A 21,318-nucleotide genomic window follows, 5' to 3' on the forward strand; every position below is an offset into this window, starting at 1 on the left:
TCCAAGTATGGGAGCATTACTTAGTGACTAGAGAGTTTATCATACACACCGATCATGATTCACTTAAGTACATTAGAGGGCAAGGGAAGTTGAACAAGAGACATGCCAAGTGGGTAGAATATCTTGAGCAATTTCCTTACATTATCAAATACAAGAAGGGAAAGAATAATGTAGCGGCGGATGCTTTATCTAGAAGACACTCATTACTCTTTTCCTTGGGCTCTCAAATTCTTGGATTTGATAATATAAAGGAGTTGTATGAGAAGGATCAAGATTTCCAATCCACCTTCACCAAATGCCTCGAAAAGCCTTTTGATGGGTTCTATCTTCTTGAGGGGTATCTTTTTAAAATGGGAAGACTTTGCATACCCCATGGATCCATTAGAAAGCTTTTGATTAAAGAAAGTCATGAGGGAGGTCTCATCGGCCATTTTGGGGTTGATAAAACCCTAAGTCTTTTAAAATATAAATTCTATTGGCCACACATGAGAATGGATGTTCAAAGGCATTGCTCCAAGTGTATCACTTGTCTTCAAGCAAAATCAAGAGTGATGCCTCATGGAATCTACACCCCTCTCCCTATAGCTAGCTCCCCTTAGGTTGACATTAGTATGGATTTTGTACTTGGTCTCCCAAGGACCCAAAGGGGATTCGATTCTCTTTGTAGTAGTAGATCGTTTTAGCAAAATGGCTCATTTTATACCATGCCACAAAGTAGATGATGCAAGCTATATTGCTAAACTTTTCTTCAAAGAGGTGGTCCGTTTGCATGGGTTACCCAAGACTATTGTGTCCGATACGGATGTTAAGTTCCTTAGTCATTTTTGGAAAATTCTTTGGGAAAAACTAGGAACAAAACTTGTTTATTCCATTACTTGCCACCCACAAACCGATGCATAAACTGAAGTAGTGAATAGATCCCTATCCACATTGTTAAGGGTCATTCTCAAAGGGAACAAGAAGACTTGGGATGAATGCCTCCCCCATATAGAGTTTGCCTATAATAGAGTAGTCCACAAGACTACTAACATATCTCCCTTTGAGGTTGTATATGGCTTTAATCCTCTTACCCCTCTTGACTTGCTCCCACTCCCTAATACTACTTCCTTGTATCACAAAGAAGGAGTATCAAGGGCTGACTTTATAAGAAAATACCATGAGAAAGTCAAGAGCCAAATTGAAAAACAAACTGAAAAATATGCCAAATACAACAACAAAGGGAGGAAAAAGGTGACTTTTAAAGTTAGGGATTGGGTTTGGCTTCACTTGAGGAAGGATAGATTTCCTACTCAAAGGAAGTCCAAACTAAGCCCTAGGGGAGATGGTCCTTTCCAAGTCCTTAAGAAGATTAATGACAATGCATACATCCTAGACCTTCACTCCGAATATGGAGTTAGTTCCTCTTTTAATGTTTGTGATCTTACACCTTTTGTAGGGACTAATGACATGGATGAGATTGAAGATTTGAGGTCAAATCCTTCTCAAGAAGGAGGGGATGATGGAGGACCATCCTTGAGACATCATATAGGGCCTATCACAAGGTCCATGGCTAGGAGAGTAGAGGAAGATGAAGAACTGTCAGGGTTATACCTGCTAACCTTGGTTGCACTCACTCATTCACAATTCTCTTAGAAATTGTAGAGGAAACTGAATACTGAACTTCTTATTTTCATAATCCAATTCTGTACAATAGGGTCTATTTATAATTCTGACTTCCCATAGATACAACCTTTTCCCCGGGCCATAATCCTAATTTCAACCAAAAAACAACTAATAACAGAATTAATCCTATATTTTTAATTCCCTTAATTTCCCATTATTACTATTTCCCCTTCTTCAAAATAGGACTTGTCCCCAAGTCTTTACTCCACTTGCCACTTAAAATCCGGATATTGGATCTGCAACTCATGTAATTCTTTCCATGTTGCATCCTCAGGGTTGGTGTGTTCCCACTGTACTAATTTTTCAGTAATAGCTTTATTATTCTTCTTCTTCACTATTCTATCCAGTATGGCCAATGGTTTGATCAATAAGTCTCCTTCTTCATTAAATCTGGGTAATTGTTCTGAAACTACATGGCTGCCATGGTGCTTCTTTAATAATGACACATGAAATACATTGTGAATTCTGGTGTCCGCAGGAAGGTCCAATCTGTATGCTACTTTCCCAATTCTTTCAATAATCCTGTAAGGACCATAGTACCTAGCTGAAAGCTTGTGAAAAGATGTATTTGCCAAAGAGTGCTGCTTAAATGGTTGAATCTTCAAGTACACAAGATCACTGTCCTTAAATTCTTTGTCTGTCCTCTTTTTGTCTGCATACATCCTCATTCTCTCTTGAGCCTTATAGAGATTTTCTTGTAACATTCTTCCAATCCGCTCTCTTGTCTTCACCGTATACTCTACTGCCTCGATTAACGTTTCTCCATTGTCCACTAAATTGGGAATCGAAGGAACATAACCATATAAGGCCTCAAAAGGTGTCATTTGGGTGGTTGTATGGAACTTGGCATTATACCATAATTCTGCCATTGCTAGATGATTTGTCCACTGTTTGGACATACTTCCTGTAGCACATCTCAAGTAAGCTTCTAAAGACTTGTTATGGTTCTCCGTCTGTCCATCAGTTTGAGGATGGAAAGCTGTGGATCTTAACAACTTAACACTATGTGACTGCATCAACGCTGTCCAGAAGTTGCTTAAGAAAATTGTATCTCTATCTGAAATGATTTCCTCTGGCCAGCCATGCAATCTCACCACTGTGTTCATGAATAACTCTGCTATTTTTGCTGCACTGAATGGATGTCCTAAAGCTATGAAATGAGCATACTTAGTGAGTCTATCTATGATTACTAGTATGACACTCATCCCTTGAGACTTAGGCAACCCGGTGATAAAGTCCATGGAGATTGACTTCCAAGCTCTATTAGGTATAGGCAGAGGTTGAAGGAGCCCTGCAGGTAACTGATTTACTGATTTGAACCTTTGACAAGTGACACATTCCCTAATCCACCGCTTTACATCCCTTTGTAATCCTTTCCAATAAAATTGTTCCTTAATTCTTCTGTATGTAAGGTCCGCTCCCGAATGTCCACCAATGGAAGAATCATGAAAATGACTGAGAATTTTGTTTCTTAAGTCTTGTTGAGCACCTACCACCACTTTACCCTTTCTTTTCAACAAAACACCTTGAAACGTGTAGTGCTTATGAGGCTGCTGTGTAAGTCGTATCTTATCCACCAATTTATGCAATTTTGGATCTGTCTTCCAGGACTCAATGGCTTCGGTCATTAAACGAGATGAAAAATGTAGTATTGCAGCTACACTTGCATTCTGTACCACTCTTGACAATGTATCGGCCACCACATTCTCCTTCCCCTTTTTGTATTCTATGCTGAAATCAAGGCCCATAAGTTTCTCTAGACCCCAGTTTTGCATCAACGTAGTTGGAGGCTGCAATAATAAGTGCTTAAGAGCTTTTTGATCAGTCTTTATGAGAAAATGATGTCCCCATAAGTAGTGCTGCCATTTTTTTTTAGAATACCTACACTAAACCTTCAAATATACCATCCATAAGCATGTACATGAACAACCCTTACCACATAGCATCATACAATCTTAAACAACCTCTCAATCCACATGAAAACACCTCAAAACATCTTAACAAAATCAATTCTTATCCTTGCATTGCCTACTAACCCAAAAACATTATTACAGCCTACTTCTCCTTTCAACAACTATCAAAGAAAATAACACACAGAGAGTTCTACTCATCCAAATGATCTAAAAACTATCTCAAACGAAAGCTAAGAGAATAAGCTGCAACTACTATGAAGACATAAGATTCTAAAAAGATCATCTTCTTAGCTAAAAATCTCAAAAACCGCAGCAGATATACTCAGCGCTTACAGCTAGACCTTTGATCACCAAAGTAGCTATAACTAGAGTTATAGACCTCCTTTTTACCTGATTCTAGTTCCATTGGAAAGATAACATCTAAGGCTACAACTTTCGTGAAGACCATAAAATCTAAATCTGTCAATATGGTACTCATACTGGAAGAACAAGACTGCAGCGAAAATATCCTCTACACCAAACAGCAATAGTATATCAATATATCTAAGCCCACAAAAATACCTCAACCCTTCCAAACTCACACCTCAACTTCATATTCAAGCTTTCCACTACAATCCTAAACCATAACAACTCACATATTCAGTATAAAAGGCTTAGAAATAAAATTCACATGCTACCTAAACCATAAAAGGTCAACATGCAACCATCAAACTCTAGAAATCATCAACACTTCAATCACTCCTTAAGAATACCAAAACTTCAATTCTCAACATACATCATCGTTAGATTCAATCGCTACAACTATAGCTTTAAAAAATTCCACCAATCGTAAACTCTTAATACACTAAAAACAATCAATGTCTTACCCAAGTCTAAGGCCTCAATAGTTCCTATAATATTAGCACAATATCTCGTCTACCACTACTCGCACATATGCCTACAACACAAGCGATATCACTCAACCACTACTTCTTCCGTAATCAAGAAGTATCAAACAAATAAGCAATCATAAGAATGAAGAAGAGCGGTCATAATGGTATTAGCTAACACTATCATGACTATCATTCCTCTAATTACAAAATAACTTAACAAGAAGAACATCATCATCATCAAAGCAAAATATCATCAAAGTACACAACAAATAAGACACAATCAGAGTACACAACAGAATCACGATAAGTACACAACTCACGGCCGATTGGATCAACCTGGCTCTGATACCACTTAATGTGACACCCTCTACCCCAACATATATATATATATAATAATAAAAAGAAATATCTTATTGGATAAAAAAAATATTTAAAATTGAAACGACAATTCCAATAATCATGTGAGTAAAGAATTCACATTCATGTCCTTAATCCAAATAGCAAATAAAATTACAAAGAATAAAAATTGAATTTTCCAAAATATATACTTTAATAAATCATAAACAATGTCATATTCTAATTCTATCTATGTCCCGATGTCACATGTCCTATCAGAGCAAAATCCCACATAAAAGCCTCAGCTCCATCGTCCACATCCTCAGCCTCATGTTGTTGATGGTCTCCTGTATATCAAACAAGGGAAACAACACAAATGAAAGGAGTGAGAAACATCTCACTCTGGCTCACGGTGTAGGAACGCACACCGGATAGCCAAACACAAACAATACAGTTACCTCATAGATCAATCAACAACAATAGCTTATCCAATCATCCAAGTCATACAAATAGTAATTTATCATCATTTAATAATAAGAATGCACATGCATGGACACGAACTACATATTATCATGCATGTGGTGCCAGTAAAACATCACATGGCATATTGCCGCTAGCAATACACGAAGAGTAGTCTAAGAGTACATGCCGGGTCACACCCTCTGCGCACTCTCACTAGAAGGATATACTACCAGAGTCTCGTCGGGATAGCTAAGCCGCGCAAGATACATCCCATGCACACAATGGGCGAGACTGAGACTTCCAAACCAAGCTATCCCCAAGGACTAATCCCCAAAGCTTTTACACTAGGGGGCCTTCTCTGGCGGTGTATTCCATATCGTACCCTTAAAACACTTATGCAAATGATGCATGTCAATCAAGACTCTATGCATTCTCATATCACATTATCATTTCCCATGGTCATATCACATCATCACATTTCATTATCACATTTCATATCTCATGTCTCAATCACATTTCACATTATCTCATCATATCATCATATTACATTACCACATCTTCATATCTCATGCCTCAATCACATTTCACATTACATCATCATATCACATTATCACATTATCTCATCATATTCTCATAACCTCTACAGAGCACTTTAATTTATATCAAAACTCGTCTATGTGTAAAATTAAATACATATTTTTACATCTCATCAAAAAAGGAATATAACAGAACAATCAGAAATCAAAACAGAAAATATTTATATTTTGCCTATTTCTCATAGGGTTTCCCGCAGGAACCCATAGAGCACTCTAAATCATATCAAAACATATTTATTCTCAAAATTAATCATATATTTACACATTACATTCAACAAGGAATACAATAGAGCAATCAAATAGCAAAACAGAAAATATTCATATTTTGCCTGTTTCTCATAGGGTTTCCCATAGGAACCCATAGAGATCTCAAATTATACAATTAATTACATATAAGAAAAATAATAAACAAAACAGATACAATTGGGAGAAATCCCTCATACATGAGCATACAAAAAATATAACAAACACAGGATTGGGAGCCAATCCCACTACCCAGCATACAATCCCACACCTAGAGCGAGGTTTCTCACTCCCCCTTTACCTGGATGAGCAGAAGACAAAGGTGTGATCTAAGGTCGTTCCTGAGTACTCTTCCTTAGAGCTCTTTGTTTCTCTTTTTTTTTCCTAACCCTTCAGAACGCAAATGAGGTAGATAGGGTTAACGCTACCTGACTCCTTAAAATTAATCCATTGGGCTGGGTCAACCCAACCCATTTTCCTTCTCTTCTAACCCACTTCTCTTTTTCCTCATAATAATTAAATAAAATAAATACATGTATATTATAAAATATTTTTCCTCTATAATAATAATATATTTCTGACCCAAAATATAATAATATAATTTCAATAACAAAATATCATATAAAATCAACCTTCTCTTAAAACATATAAATATTTATTTAAATATGCTAATAAAAAATACTTATTTAATACGTACAAAATAATTGTCCAAAACAATAATTATTTAAAACGTACAAAATAATATTCTTCTATAATTATTAAAATAATTATGACCAAATACCATATAATAATAATAATTATTATTATAATAATAATAATAACTTTATTGAAAACTGGGGTGTTACAGTCATTGTCGGGTTGTACCCCTTGAATTGAAATCACATGGCCCAAATACGTTATTTTCTTCTTTCCAAAACTACATTTTTTATAGTTGACCACCAAGGCATTTTCCTCCAAAATCTGTAATGTTGTAGTCAAGCATTCCAAATGATCACTCCAGGTCTGGGTATAGACTAAGATGTCATCAAAGAATACTAAAATAAACTTCCTTAAATAACTTCTAAAAATATCATTCATGATTGATTGGAATGTGGCAGGAGCATTACATAAACCAAAAGGCAAAACAACCCACTCATAGTGTCCACTGTGGGTTCTAAAAGTTGTTTTATGTATATCCTCCTCAGCCATTCTTACTTGGTTATACCCACTTCTGAGATCCAGTTTGGAAAAGTAACATGCCCCATTTAATTCATCCAGCAAATCCTCTATTAGTGGCATAGGGAACTTATTCTTTATGGTGAATGCATTAAGTTTTCTAAAATCGGTGCAACACCTCCATGAGCCATCCTTCTTTTTGACCAACACCAAAGGAGAAGCATAAGAGCTAGTACTTTCCCTTATAAATCCCTTTTCTAATAATCCCTGCACTTGTCTTTCAATTTCTTCTTTTTGGGCATGTGGGTATCTATAAGGTTTCGAACAAACCGGTGTGTCATTGATCAGAATGATCTTGTGATCACTTTTCCGCCTAGGTGGCAATTTTGTTGGTTCCACAAATAACTGCTGAAATTGATGTAGAAGTGTTGTGAGTTCCTGTTGTTGTTCTGTTGTTAGTGTCTCTTGATCCCCTATATCAGCAACATTCAGTAAAGCTGAATCGTGCAATGTGAGAAACATGCAGCTACTTTGGACCATTTTAAGCTTCCCGGTCAGTTCTTGAACTTCTACACTTGGTTGTTCTCCTTGCAATGTCACCTCTTGACCTTGATGATTAAATCTCATAGTAAGAGTTGCACAGTTCCAGTAAATTTCTTCTAGTGTCTTGAACCATTGCATTCCCAAGATGATCCCGAATGTTTTGCTAGGTAACACTAAGAAGTCTGCTGTAAATGTATGATCACTGAATCTCCATGTTGTCTGTTCACACTTCCTAGTGATTAGGAGTTTTTTATCTGAAGCCACAATTACCGGGAAATCCTTGACAAATTGTGTTTTCAACCCAAGCAACTTTACCCACTTGTCACTGATAAAATTATGTGTACTCCCAGTGTCCATCAGAAAAGGTACTTTCTGGTTTTTGATTAATCCTTTCAGCTGTAATGTATTGCCTTGTAAAGCATTGAGTGAAATGTGGACCTCTTCATCTTGAATCATGGCTATGCTTCTATCTACTATTGCTTGTTCTTCCTCACGATCCGTGTCCTTCATGATATCCTCAACTATTTCTTCTTGAGCAGAAAAAATTGCATTTAGTTTACCCTATACTTTACATTTCATCTTATGGTTTTTATCCCACTTATCCCCACAGAATCTACACAATCCCTTAGCAATCCTATCGCTAACTTCCTTCCTAGAAATAGAAGTTGATGTGTTAATTTTAGAATCTAATGTTACCGGTGAAGACATTGACGACATAGGATGGTTTTGTTGCAGATTTGTGATGGAATGGCTCCTTTGAGAATTACTTGGTCCTGACCAAGATGTTGTGTATCTTGTTTGTGTTTCAAGACTGCTAGTTTTTCTTTGTTGCATCTTCTTTTCCTATTCTTTAAGAATTTCTTCTTGGAGTCTTGCAATTTGCACAGCTTCTTGCAAGGACTGAGGTTTGTGGACTCAGACGGATTTTTCTAGATCACTCTTCAGTCTGGACAAAAAAAAACTTAATGCCATGGATTCTGTCACCGCTACACGAGCCAGCAGAGAATCAAATGTTTCCAAATATTCCCCCAAATCCCCTTCTTGTTTCAATCTTGCTAACTCTGCAACCGGGTCATCAAATGCACTGTCATCAAACCGATATGCCACATCTTGTAGAATTTGCTCCCAAGATTTATCCTTGAATCTGGGTTGCTGCATATAATGTCTTTGCCATGAGAAGGCTTTGCCATCCATGGATAAAAGCAGTAACTTCCCACGTTGTGCCATCGGGGTATCCTCTAATTCAAAAAACTGCTCAGCTTTTGCTCTCCATTCCCGAAAGTTGGTTCCATCGAATGTAGGGAATTGAATGTGCGCTCGTTCTATTACTGATTGACTGGAATCTGCTGTGTTTGTGACACCTGCTTCGTTTGTCACGATTATGTTGCCGCCATTTATGGATGTTATGGAAGAGACGAGACTCTCTATCATTTTCTGCAGCGAATCCAAAGTTTTCTGGGTTGATACTTGTGCGTCTGTAAATTTCTGTTCAAATGTCTCCATGCGGGTTTCGAGTTCCTTCATGGTCACCATTGTCCCAAACGTCCCACGCTAACTGATACCAATGTCAGGGTTATACCTGCTAACCTTGGTTGCACTCACTCATTCACAATTCTCTTAGAAATTGTAGAGGAAACTGAATACTGAACTTCTTATTTTCATAATCCAATTCTGTACAATAAGGTCTATTTATATTTCTGACTTCCCACAGATACAACCTTTTCCCCGGGCCATAATCCTAATTTCAACCAAAAAACAACTAATAACATAATTAATCCTATATTTTTAATTCCCATAATTTCCCATTATTACAAGAACACACCACACCAAAAGCCATGATCATCATGTGTGTGGATTTTGGGCCCTCTCCTTAGCTGTTGCTTTCCTTTCCTATTTTGCCCTTGTATTTTGGGGTACATTAGCTATTAGGATTTTATTGTGTATTTTTATTTAGCCTTTGTATTATTGGGCAAAAATAGGCTTAGGATTTATTTAGGGACTTAACCTTGACTAGTAAGGTCAAAAGTCCATTTCTTTCATTTTCTAGGACTAAGGGTACTTTAGTCTTTTTGGAGAGATGATAGCCATTTCATTTGGGCTGCATCTAGGGTTCATTTAGGGTGCATTTGGACTTGAAATTTTCGGCCAAATGCTCCCAAGAAACCCTAGGATGCTCTCCTATCTCTATAAGTACTCTAGTCCCTCCACCTTGTACCCACTTTGGAATATATGCATTTTGAGTGAGCCTTTGTGCCTCAAAATCCTTCCTTAGTCTCCTAGGGTCCTCATGCCCAACCTCCTCTCCTTTCTACCCTAAAGAGAGTTTGAGTTTCCCTTGAGTGGTGATGGAGGACCATCCAAGGAGGATGTATACTTGAAGGCCATTGGACCTTTGACTAGGTCCATGGTTAGGAAGCTAGAGGAGGCTTCTAAAGAGGAGGTGCTTCTTATACCTTTGCTCATCATGAGCATTGATTATGGTTCCTCTTATTAGTCTCTTGAGTTTCCATTGTACATACTTGTATAGTTGATTTCTTGTACCTTGTATATAGTAAATACTTGTATAGGTGTATTTTTTCCTTTGTATTTGTGAGGCACTTTATTTTCCTTTTTAGTAGCTTTTGTATATTGTTTCTAGGGTAGGTTACTTGGACACTTTGACTCCATTTAACCTAACCTAGAAATACATTCTTTTTAGTTTTTCTAGTAGGAGTGGCATTAGCAAAATAGAGAGTGTCCTTAGTAAGCTAGAGAGTGCTCCTAGCAATTTAGCCAAAGGTGGTCCTAGGCTAAAAATTACATATTGGACTCATTTTACTCCTAATTTTTCATAGATTTGATTTAGCTAGGTTCCATTCACATTGAATGAACCTAACTAAACCAAATTAACCATTTTAGAACCGGTTGGAGTAATTTAAGTCCAAAGGGCCGCCCACCTTGGAGTGTGTTCACACTTGGCCGGATTTGTGTTCACACTTGCATACTTGGCCGAATTGCTTGAAGCTCCTTAAGCTTGGAAGCTTGAAGCACAAGCTTCTCCTTAGCAAGCTTACCAAGCAAGCTAAGTGAGAAGCTTGCTCTCCAAGCCTCTTAACTTGGACGGTTTAGCTAGACTAAACCATGGTTCCTAGTGAACCATGGTTAAAGCTAGCTTGCTCTCTAAGCTTCCTCCTCCTATATACTTGTAAACCTTACCTTGTAAGACACTTTTGGATTAATTGAGATTGTATATTCTGAATTGTGTTCAGATTTTCTCTCTTCTAAAAGTCCCTAAACCTCTTTGATACTATCCAATTCTCTTATCCCTTCCATAGAAGAGTGTGGTGAGAATTGAAGGGGCTTATCTCTTCTTCAAGGAGTGGCGCCTCTTGGGAGAGTTTCTCCACCAACCGTGGTGGTCTTAAGGCCTCCTCCTCCATAGGAGACCTTAACCAAGCATAGGAAGAATCAAGGAGTTCAAGATCTAGGGAGGAGCTTGAAGGAAACTTAACATCAATCCGGGTCTCCAACAAGTCTTCCATCAAGTGGCCTCCACCAACCCTTGGTGGAGAGAGCTAGCCAAGAGCACCAAAAACACCTTCTACCTTCCCACCTCCATTTTCGTCCACCTTCTCCTCCACCCTTCAATATTGTTTTTCCACCACCCTTGAGGAACATCCAGCCATCATCCTTCTTCCTAGACCGTGGATAAAGAGGGAGCTCCTCCTTGGAAGCCAAAGAACACACCATGGAAGGAAGGAGCCCATCAGAGTGAAACCTTTATTAATTCTTGCTTTCTGAAGGGAATACCCAAAAACTGCCTTTCGATTTTCAACTCAAGCAGACATTGCTTTTTTATTTTTATTTTTATGTATCCCTAACTTTTTTATAGGACGTATCCTAACGGGATTTTGATTCTCTTTTCTTTACCCTAATTTTTTGCCTACGACGCCCTTTACGGGTTTTCGTCCTAGCGGGTTTTTATCATGCAATGCCTTTATTCTTCAATTGAGCTTTGTTGTAATTTCCTAGAAGCAAGGATTCATTTATTCTTGATCATTCCTCCTATCCCAACAGTTGTCATTTTCGCATGGGGAACTCTCGGTGTTTGAATCGTCAGTTTGGGCGTGTTATGCCCCCCAGTCTTTTTACACAATTACTGGTTTTTAAGTGCTTCCAATTTGATGTATCGGGTTTGCACTTGATTACCAGTGATCTCATTATTTGATTAACACGCACAACTTAGGTTTCCCTTTTTATTCTTATTTATTATTTACAAGGAAGGCATGCTATCTAAATGAAACATAAAATAGAATGCAAAGATGATTGAGAAATTCAACAAATATCATTCTCATTGATTTATTTGTTTAGAGAACATTCTTTGTACAAATCTTTCGGTGCATTTTGACGATGTTATAACAGGCTACAGAAGCTAATGCTTGAATGATGTCCCTATAGACATGCTTGCTCGTTCGTTGATTTGTAATTAGTTCTTGTTTCTTCTCAGATTTTCTTCTTGTTATTCCCATTAGAAGTAATCGTCAATAGGATCTTCGGGTTCACCATTATTTTGGTGATTGCTAAAATTTTCATCTTTATTGACGGGGTTGATGAATCAAAGAAGAAAGATGCAGTTTGGAGTGGTTTGATAACGAATTGGAGGTGTAAGGGAGCTTCTCAAACTTTTTTTTTAAACTCCATAGGTTCATGATTTCTCGTTCATCAGTGGAGTTTTCTTTAGCTTACCAAACTATGTTCTTTTGAAACAAATTCTTGTTCTCTTTTTTTTTTTGTTTTTTTTTTGCTTCAATTTCTTTTTTTTGCGTGCCTCCTTTTCAAAATTTCAAATAATCTCCTATTTGAGTTGAGGAATGACATCTTTCTAAATCCGAAGAAGTCTGAGAAGATGTAGACTTTGTCTTCTGTTGAAAGTATGACGAGAGTCCAAAGTCTAGTAGGCCTCCTTAGTATGTGCATACGATTCTTGTACTTTAGGATGTTCTCCTTTCTCAAAAATCTTTACATACTATGTGTCTTTCATTTTCTAATGAATGTATATGTTAAACTAAAAGATGCATGATATTTGTTTTCTGCCTAAATTTTATCATTTTTTTACTAAAAGGAAATGATGCATGATTTTTGCTATATATTGATCTTTTTTTTTTTAAATAAACTATCCTATATGATGCTTTGAAGTTTGGGTATATAGAAGGGAGTTAAAATTTTATCATATTTTTTTATTAATATTTATTTGTTTGTAATTCTTATCCATTTGAAATAAATAAACATAAACAAATGCAACACACATATGCTCAAAAAAATGTACACCCGCGAACAATCACATTTAAATCTTTAGTCTGTGGTCCCTGCAAGAAAAGTGCATTGTATATGATAGTTCTAATCTCACTGGTCTTAAGGCCCCCAAGGTGCCCCCATTATGGGGACCCAGTATCTCTGTCGCCATCAACTAGCAAACTCTAAGGTCTGTCGCAGTATTTCGGGCTAGAGTAACCGGTTATCACCATGAGTGTGATTTCCGACAAGGCTCGCAGGCTCCAAGGCCAAACTTCGGTCGGTCGTACGTCAACCACTCCCTATGTTTATTACCCTCATGCCCCTAGGTGTAGGGAGAACTGTTGTGTGCAAAGGATTGTGTACAATTTTTATTTCAAACAAATGCTGAATTTAAACAAGCAAACAAATATTAAAGTCAAACAAATAAAATAAACAAAGTAAAGGGGAAAAATAATTAAATTATTATTTTTATTTTATTAACTTCATCAATTAAATGGGCCTGACCCTCTTTAAACGTCCCTAGTGGAGACGCCATCTGTCGCAACTTGAAAATTTATGATCTTGCGACCTATGGTTTAGACATCCTTTGATGGAATCATGCCTAGGAAGGCAAGGGGTGACACATTGAAGGAGCCAAGAGGAATTGGTTAGACATGAAGGTTTGGGCCAGTCAAGGCCCAATGGGCCCGATGGGCTTGGAAGGCCCAATTTGAGCTTCACATGGGCCATCTCTTAATAAATCCATTTTTCTTATATTTTGTACATATTATATTAGTATAGGTTTCACATATTTTGGTCTTGTATTTTGGACCACATAGAGTGGCATTTTTGGGCCATAGGCTTATTGGGCTTAGTTTTGGGCTTCATGGGCCTTTGGGCTTTTGGTACACAATATTAGGCTCATTTTCATTCTTGTAATTTTTCCTATTCATTGTATTTGATTGACCATTGTATTTAGGTCATTAGATTAGGATTTAAGGAGGATTATTAGTTTAAGTGAATTAGGAAAAACTAGGTTTAATTTAGCATGCATTTAAGTTGCATTTTGAGTCACATGGATGGTGCCACCTTGGCTGAACATGTGTGACTCAAATTCAACCCTAAATGAACACTAAATCAAACCTAAATACACCTATCATCAATGTGAACCGGACTTTCACATGTGAGTTAAGTTTTGAATTCAAAATTCAAAACTAGGTTTAATTTAGCATGCATTTAAGTTGTATTTTGAGTCACATGGATGGTGCCACCTTGGCTGAATATGTGTGACTCAAATTCAACCCTAAATGCACACTAAATCAAACCTAAATACACCTAGCATCAATGTGAACCGGACTTGCACATGTGAGTTAAGTTTTGAATTCAAATTCAATATTTGAATTCAAAATTTGGCGCCACATGTGAAGCCTCCACATTGGCGCCAAGTGTCCCTAATTCCGGATCCATTTAAGCTTCCTCCTTCACTCATTGTATTCACTTTTGATATATGATAATTCTGAATTGATTTCAGCCATCAAGAGTCACCGAAAATTCCAAGGGAGAGAGCCATTGAGAATGCCTTCAAAACCCTTAGGAAATCCTAGTTTCCTTATCTTTGAAGTGTGCAATCCCTTGAGTTCTTGAGCTTGGATAATTCCATCCATAGTCTAGGAACCCTAAGTCCGAAAATCTTCCTTCCTTCAAGTGTCCTACATTCGGATTCAATCTCCATTGAAGAGGTCCAAGCATTGGTGAATCCGAGGAGAAGAACATCTACCACTTCTCCTAGTTTTCTCCATCATTTTTGGTATCAAGAGCAAGGTTCTTCTTGGAGATAAGTTCTCTTGTGTTTTGTCCGATTGTTTTGCTGTTTGTGTACTCTTGTATGTCTTCTTTGAGTTTCTATTTGGATCTAATTGTTTTGAATCAAATTTGTTCCATAGATCCATTGTTTGATTGTTCTTGATTTCTTCCTCAATCAACTTGTTTAGGAACTATTTGCTTGTGCTATTTTTGATTTTATTTTGAGTCTCTCCATTCCTTTATGTGTCCGTGATTGGACTTCATGCATTTGCATTAGATTTTGGTTTTTAATCCATGTTTTGTCTTAGAGTTTGTGTTTAGTCCTTATGTGTTTAAGAATTCCTTGAATAGCATGTTGACCTAATTTGTTTTGAGTGCATTATTCATCATTGTTGCTTTCGGTTTGCTTTCTATTGTGCCTACCTATATGTGCTTTTCCTTTTGCCTTATTGAGTTCATAATTTGCTATTAGTTTTAGCAAATTTCTTTAGAGTTAGGTTTCCATTGTGTACTTAAGTTTTCAATTCACTTTTCATTGAAAAATCTTATTAAAATTTGTGTTACTTAAAATTTCAAGTGCTTAATCCTACTTCTAGTGCACTATATTTTTGGATTCAAATTTTTAAAAAAATTAAAGAGGCTTAAAACAGAGGAGAACACAGAGCCTAAAAAAAAAAGAAAAAGTTCTAAAGTTCAAAAGAAAAGTGTACAAAAAGAATCCAACACTAAAACCTAAAACTAGTGCACTAGTTTCATCATTTTCACTTGAATTTTTGGTTAACTTGTAGTCTCGGTTTCTATAGCTTGGAATCATAAAAAAATTTGAAACAAAAGGCAAATACCTTCTCTGGAATCTTAATTTGAATATAGAAAAAGAAAGAATTAAAAAAAATAGATAAAGCAATTTAAATTGAAAAAGCCGAGAGGTGTACATTGACAAAAAAATACTTGATTCCTTGGCTTGTTTTGACTACTACTTGTTCTATACTTATCCAATTGCTTTCAAATTTTTTTTGTATTTTTCATCTACTCTAGTACCTATCTAGGAACCTTCCTAACTGTGTGCTAGTTTTATTTGGAGTCTTAATTTTCAGTTTTACTTGTTGAACCTCTTTGAGTCTTGTCTTATACATATTACTCTTTACTTTGGTATAAGCTTTTCAAATTGTGCTTTTGTTGCTTGTCTTGTTTTCTTTCCTTAAATTCCATGTGCTAGAAGTGGCCTCAAATCCTTGCTTAAGGATCAAGCATTGCTCAACAAAGAGTAGGAAAAGTTTGGACACTAATATCACAAAATTTGACCTAATTTAGTGACCTAGCTTCTCCTAAACTTCCTTCACTTGAGTGATCATTTCTTTCACCTTGTGAGGCAACCACCATTAATCTCTTTTGTTGTGTTTATTGTGCAGGTCCAGGCATCTCATTTGAAGGATTAGTGGCGGATTAAACACTTAAATAAGTGTTAGAAAAGTTCAACAACAAATCCGTCACTAATTGGTCACCAAAACCGCCATTTATTGCTTTCTAGGCTAGTTTAAATTTTGCAATCTCTCTTGTATTTTTAAACCAGTTTTTAAAGCTTGGAGGGAGTATTAAGAAGCTGGTCAGGTATATCTAACTCCTTTGGTAGCTACTCACGTGTAGTACTAGTGGAAGTGGCTTGGAAATTTCATATGTTTCAAGCTTTCACTTAGGATATCCGACTAGTTGCTTATCTTGTTTCCTTTAAGTTTCTTGTCCTTAATTGTTTTATTTTTCTGCTTTGAAACGTCTATAATTGTGTAGTTTTATTTGCTCACGTTTAACTAGTTTCAAAAACAAAAAAATTGTGAAAAGCATACAAAATCTTTGTGAAAATTTTTGTGGAATTGAAAATATCACAAAGGAGTTTAGTGATTTCCACTTGAAAAGGCTTGGTTATTAAGTGGCTCTTAGTAGCTCACCTCCCTTGATAGTGCAATTTGTACACTTAGACTTCCAAGTGTTATTTTTGTTCCTAGAAAAGACCAAAAATATTTTCTTTTTGCATTGCATTTTAAAAATTCTTGAAACTTAACTAGTTTGCTTAACATTTTCTCTTGTTTTTAAACTTTTAAATTCAATGTGTTTAATTGTCAAGTTTGCTATATGCTTGCTTGTGGACGTTTAAGGGAAACAATCTCTAAGTTCCAAAGGCTTAGTGTTGTTTAGAACCACATTTAGCTAGTAATCTTTAGCCAACTTTTCTTTAGGAATTTTTGAAAACTTATTTTGGAAAACTCTTTTTGTTTAATTATGAGAAAACATTCCTCAAGTGGTAGGAACTTAAGCTCCCCAAAAAGTTTTTCACATCCTACTCAAGAGCTTAAATCACTAACACTTTGGACAAAGCAAGAAGTGTTAACAAGAGAAAAAGAAAAACTTGAAAGAAAAGCACGACTTGCAATTTTAGAGGAAGAAATTCAAATTCTTAAACAAAAGCAAGAAAAACTTTTAGCAAAAGAAAAATTAAGAAAAACAAGAGCAAAAGAAAGAAAAAAGGCATTTCTCTTAGGGAAGAGTAAGGAGGAAAATATCTCCTTTAAAGGACTTGTGAGTGAAGAGAGTTATTCTATAAACCATTTGCAAAATACTCTCTTCATACATCAAGACCTAAACTCTTACCCTTGTGCTACCACTAGTCATGAAGTGGAGATTCTAAAACAAAATATTTTAAAGAAAAATGAATCTCAACTTCAAGATATAGTGAAGAAGGAGTGGACTACACTTAGATCTACTTCTTGTGCTACTTCCTTGGAGGTGCCCAAGGAAGATAGCCTTCCTCTCTTTAGGACTCCTTCTACCTTAGTTGTTCTAATAATGCACCCAAATTTTGGAAAATATTGTTTGATAGATACATCTTGTCATATTTCATATTCTATTTTTGATCTTATGGGAAGTTCATCTTTATTTAAACTTAATTTGCACCCTTCCCTACAAGACAAAAATAGTTTATATGAGTTTTCAAGATTTTCCAAGACATTTTATCTACCAAACAATATGATTCAAAATTGTTTAGGACGTTTTCTAGTATTTGTTTCTTTATATTTTAGGAAAAGCCTAGGTTACCATTTAGGGTACTTTAGGCAAGATGTTGTAGTTTTTAAGAATCACTCTTTTCATTGTCTTAACCATAGTGTCATTACATTTTTAGGATTTCATTCTAGGTTATATTTAGAAGAGAATCCTATTTTTACTTTTAGGGAGTCTAATTTTGATAGTTTATTTTTCTTTCTTAGGCTAGATAGAAGGACTCCTCTTAGGATCCACATTCCATTTTCTTTTCATGAACATGTCACCTCTTATACATGGTTTGTTGTGCATGTAGGTGATGATTTTTCTCCCATGGATCCTCGTGATTTGAGGACAAATCCTTTTCAAGAGGGAGGGGATGATGGAATCATGCCTAGGAAGGCAAGGGGTGACACATTGAAGGAGCCAAGAGGAATTGGTTAGACATGAAGGTTTGGGCCAGTCAAGGCCCAATGGGCCTGATGGGCCTGGAAGGCCCAATTTGAGCTTCACATGGGCCATCTCTTAATAAATCCATTTTTCTTATATTTTGTACATATTATATTAGTATAGGTTTCACATATTTTGGTCTTGTATTTTGGACAACATAGAGTAGCATTTTTGGGCCATAGGCTTATTGGGCTTAGTTTTGGGCTTCATGGGCCTTTGGGCTTTTGGTACCCAATATTAGGCTCATTTTCATTCTTGTAATTTTTCCTATTCATTGTATTTGATTGACCATTGTATTTAGGTCATTAGATTAGGATTTAAGGAGGATTATTAGTTTAAGTGAATTAGGAAAAACTAGGTTTAATTTAGCATGCATTTAAGTTGCATTTTGAGTCACATGGATGGTGCCACCTTGGCTGAACATGTGTAACTCAAATTCAACCCTAAATGCACACTAAATCAAACCTAAATACACCTAGCATCAATGTGAACCGGACTTGCACATGTGAGTTAAGTTTTGAATTCAAAATTCAAAACTAGGTTTAATTTAGCATGCATTTAAGTTGCATTTTGAGTCACATGGATGGTGCCACCTTGGCTGAACATGTGTGACTCAAATTCAACCCTAAATGCACACTAAATCAAACCTAAATACACCTAACATCAATGCGAACCGGACTTGCACATGTGAGTTAAGTTTTGAATTCAAATTCAAAATTTGAATTCAAAATTTGGCGCCACATGTGAAGCCTCCACATTGGCGCCAAGTGTCCCTAATTTCGGATCCATTTAAGCTTCCTCCTTCACTCATTGTATTCACTTTTGATATATGATAATTCTGAATTGATTTCAGCCATCAAGAGTCACCGAAAATTCCAAGAGAGAGAGCCATTGAGAATGCCTTCAAAACCCTTAGAAAATCCTAGTTTCCTTATCTTTGAAGTGTGCAATCCCTTGAGTTCTTGAGCTTGGATACTTCCATCCAAGGCTTGAGCCTTATCTTCATCCGTGAATCCTTCATCTTCTTTACTTGAGTTTCGGAGTTCATCTCCTTGAGGAAGATCCCTGCATAAGGAGAGCTTAGGAGAAGAACATCAATCTCTCCTCCTAATCTCTTCCATCATCCTTTTAAAAATCTCATCAATTAAAGAATGTCCGGACACCAGACTAATCCTTAATTAATAGTTTTGAAAAATGAGTTCATGGAGTCACCACCAATGTTTTACTCAAAACATTGGAAAAAGAAAAGGTTTTTTAAAAGTCCAATAATGGCCTTGATAACCAGAATTGGGTTCTAGGGTCGGTTACATGTAGAGAATGTATTAAGCACCCCTACAACGCCCTTAATCGGTACCCTATGATGAAGTTAGAACTATAAATAATAATAATAGAAATATTAAATCCTCTTTTATTAATAATTATTTACATGCTTGAAATTTAAATTATATAATTAATCATAAAATGTCTACATGATTATTTTTATTATAACAATATTAATTATAAATAAGAAATAAATAATAATAAAAAAGAGAAAGAGATTAATTGAAATACCTCTAGAATGAGCTCTATTGAATCTTCAAACAGGAAGATTTTAGGTGCTTTTTGGCAACCCTTCACACTACAATGCCTCACAACAAACCCAAGAAATACAAAAGAGAGGGAGAGAGAGAAAAAGAGAGAAATTTCGTGCTCTAAGGAGTCTGGACGAAATTTTGGAGTCCCGAGAAATGAGCCCCAACTGTCTATTTATAGACTTTAGAAAGGGTCCAGAACGGCTCGTTCCAAAATCAGAATGGCCCGTTCTGGACATGGCCGTTGTGTGTAAATTTCATGACTGGAATGACTCGTTCTGAAACTGGAACGGCCCGTTTCAGAAGTGAGATTAACACATATATGCCTAGACTGGAACGACCGTTCCAAAAAAAGGTTTTTAGGCATTTTTCATAACTTGGAACGGCCCGTTCCGGTTTAGGAACGACTCGTTCCAATTAAGGTTTAAAACCCTTTTTTAGGAGATTGGAACGGCCCGTTCCAGCCTACAAGTTTTAGGCCTTTTAGGAGTCTCGGAACGGCCCGTTCCAATTCAAGAACGACCCGTTCTGGACCTTGGAATGGCCCGTTTTGATTTTGGAAAAGCCCGTTCCGGGCCATTAAAAATAGTTAATTTGTGCTTTTGGGCCTTCTAAAGTCCTATCTTTTTGTTGGCATGCTTCGGGAGCTCCTTCCCTTCATAACAGAGGTCCATGTCCTTGTTTGTATGGCCCCGAACGAAATTGGGTGTCTACACTAGTGTGTTTCTTTTCTCAGCAATTTGGTATCAAAGCTCAACCTTTGACGAGGTTAAGCATCTAACAGTGCTAAAGGAAAAAGATCCAGATGGGAAACAGTGAAGGACAATATTTACCAAAAAGAGCTTCTTTCACAAAGCCCCCTACCTTCAATGGAGAAGACTATCCATACTAGAAGGAAAAAATAAACATGTTCATCAAATCTATCTAATACCAACTCTAGAGAATCATCAGACAAGGTGATATAGTAATCACAAAGCCTAAGAGCTAGTATACTTAGAAAGATTACAATACCTTGTAGCTCAATACTAAAGAAAGATACATACTTGTTTTCTCCTTGTCCATAACTGAGTACAACAAGTTTTGTAGCTACTCAATGGCAAAGGAGATATGGAACTCTATCAGGGTAACTCATCAGGGTACTAAAGATGTGAGGCTTAGACAAGTTGTCATACTTTAAAGGCACCATGAGTTATTTTCCTTGAAGGAGAACGAAACCATTGATGAGATGTTTAGGCGCTTCCAAACAATTTTGAATGGGTTAAATTCTTTGGGAACTGAGTTTTCAAAAACTCAAAACAACATAAAGATCTTGGACAGCCTACCCAAGACCTGGGAGCCAAAGGTCATAACCATTGCTAAAGTGCGAGATCTTAAGGTTCTCACTCTTGATGAAATTCTTGGAGCTCTTCGAGTTCATGAGGTTCATCTA

The 21,318-nt window shown here is 36.6% G+C and overlaps 1 protein-coding gene across 1 annotated transcript; it reads right to left on the minus strand.

The window, feature by feature from the left end:
• Positions 1-1,862: 1,862 nt before the first annotated feature.
• Positions 1,863-8,616, minus strand: LOC145954962 (uncharacterized). The gene is made up of 3 exons (XM_083069657.1): positions 8,479-8,616; positions 7,279-8,343; positions 1,863-3,452 (listed from the first exon to the last, which is right to left on the minus strand). The coding sequence occupies exons 1-3, from the start codon at positions 8,614-8,616 to the stop codon at positions 1,863-1,865; spliced, it is 2,793 nt and encodes a 930-aa protein (XP_082925783.1).
• Positions 8,617-21,318: the final 12,702 nt, after the last annotated feature.

The sequence above is a fragment of the Cajanus cajan genome, chromosome 1 (genome assembly GCF_000230855.2).
Source record: "Cajanus cajan strain Asha chromosome 1, NIPB_CcT2T_4, whole genome shotgun sequence".
In the NCBI taxonomy this organism is placed as follows: Eukaryota; Viridiplantae; Streptophyta; class Magnoliopsida; order Fabales; family Fabaceae; genus Cajanus; species Cajanus cajan.

Excerpts from the sequence above, each read along its gene's own strand:
- LOC145954962 (XM_083069657.1), bottom strand. The coding sequence starts at position 8,616 with ATGCAACAAAGAAAAACTAGCAGTCTTGAAACACAAACAAGATACACA. Across the intron at positions 8,344-8,478 it reads TGTCGTCAATGTCTTCACCG|GGTAAACTAAATGCAATTTT; the intron begins GTAACATTAGAT and ends TGTAAAGTATAG. Across the intron at positions 3,453-7,278 it reads TCAGAAGTGGGTATAACCAA|CCTCCAACTACGTTGATGCA; the intron begins GTAAGAATGGCT and ends TTATTATTGCAG.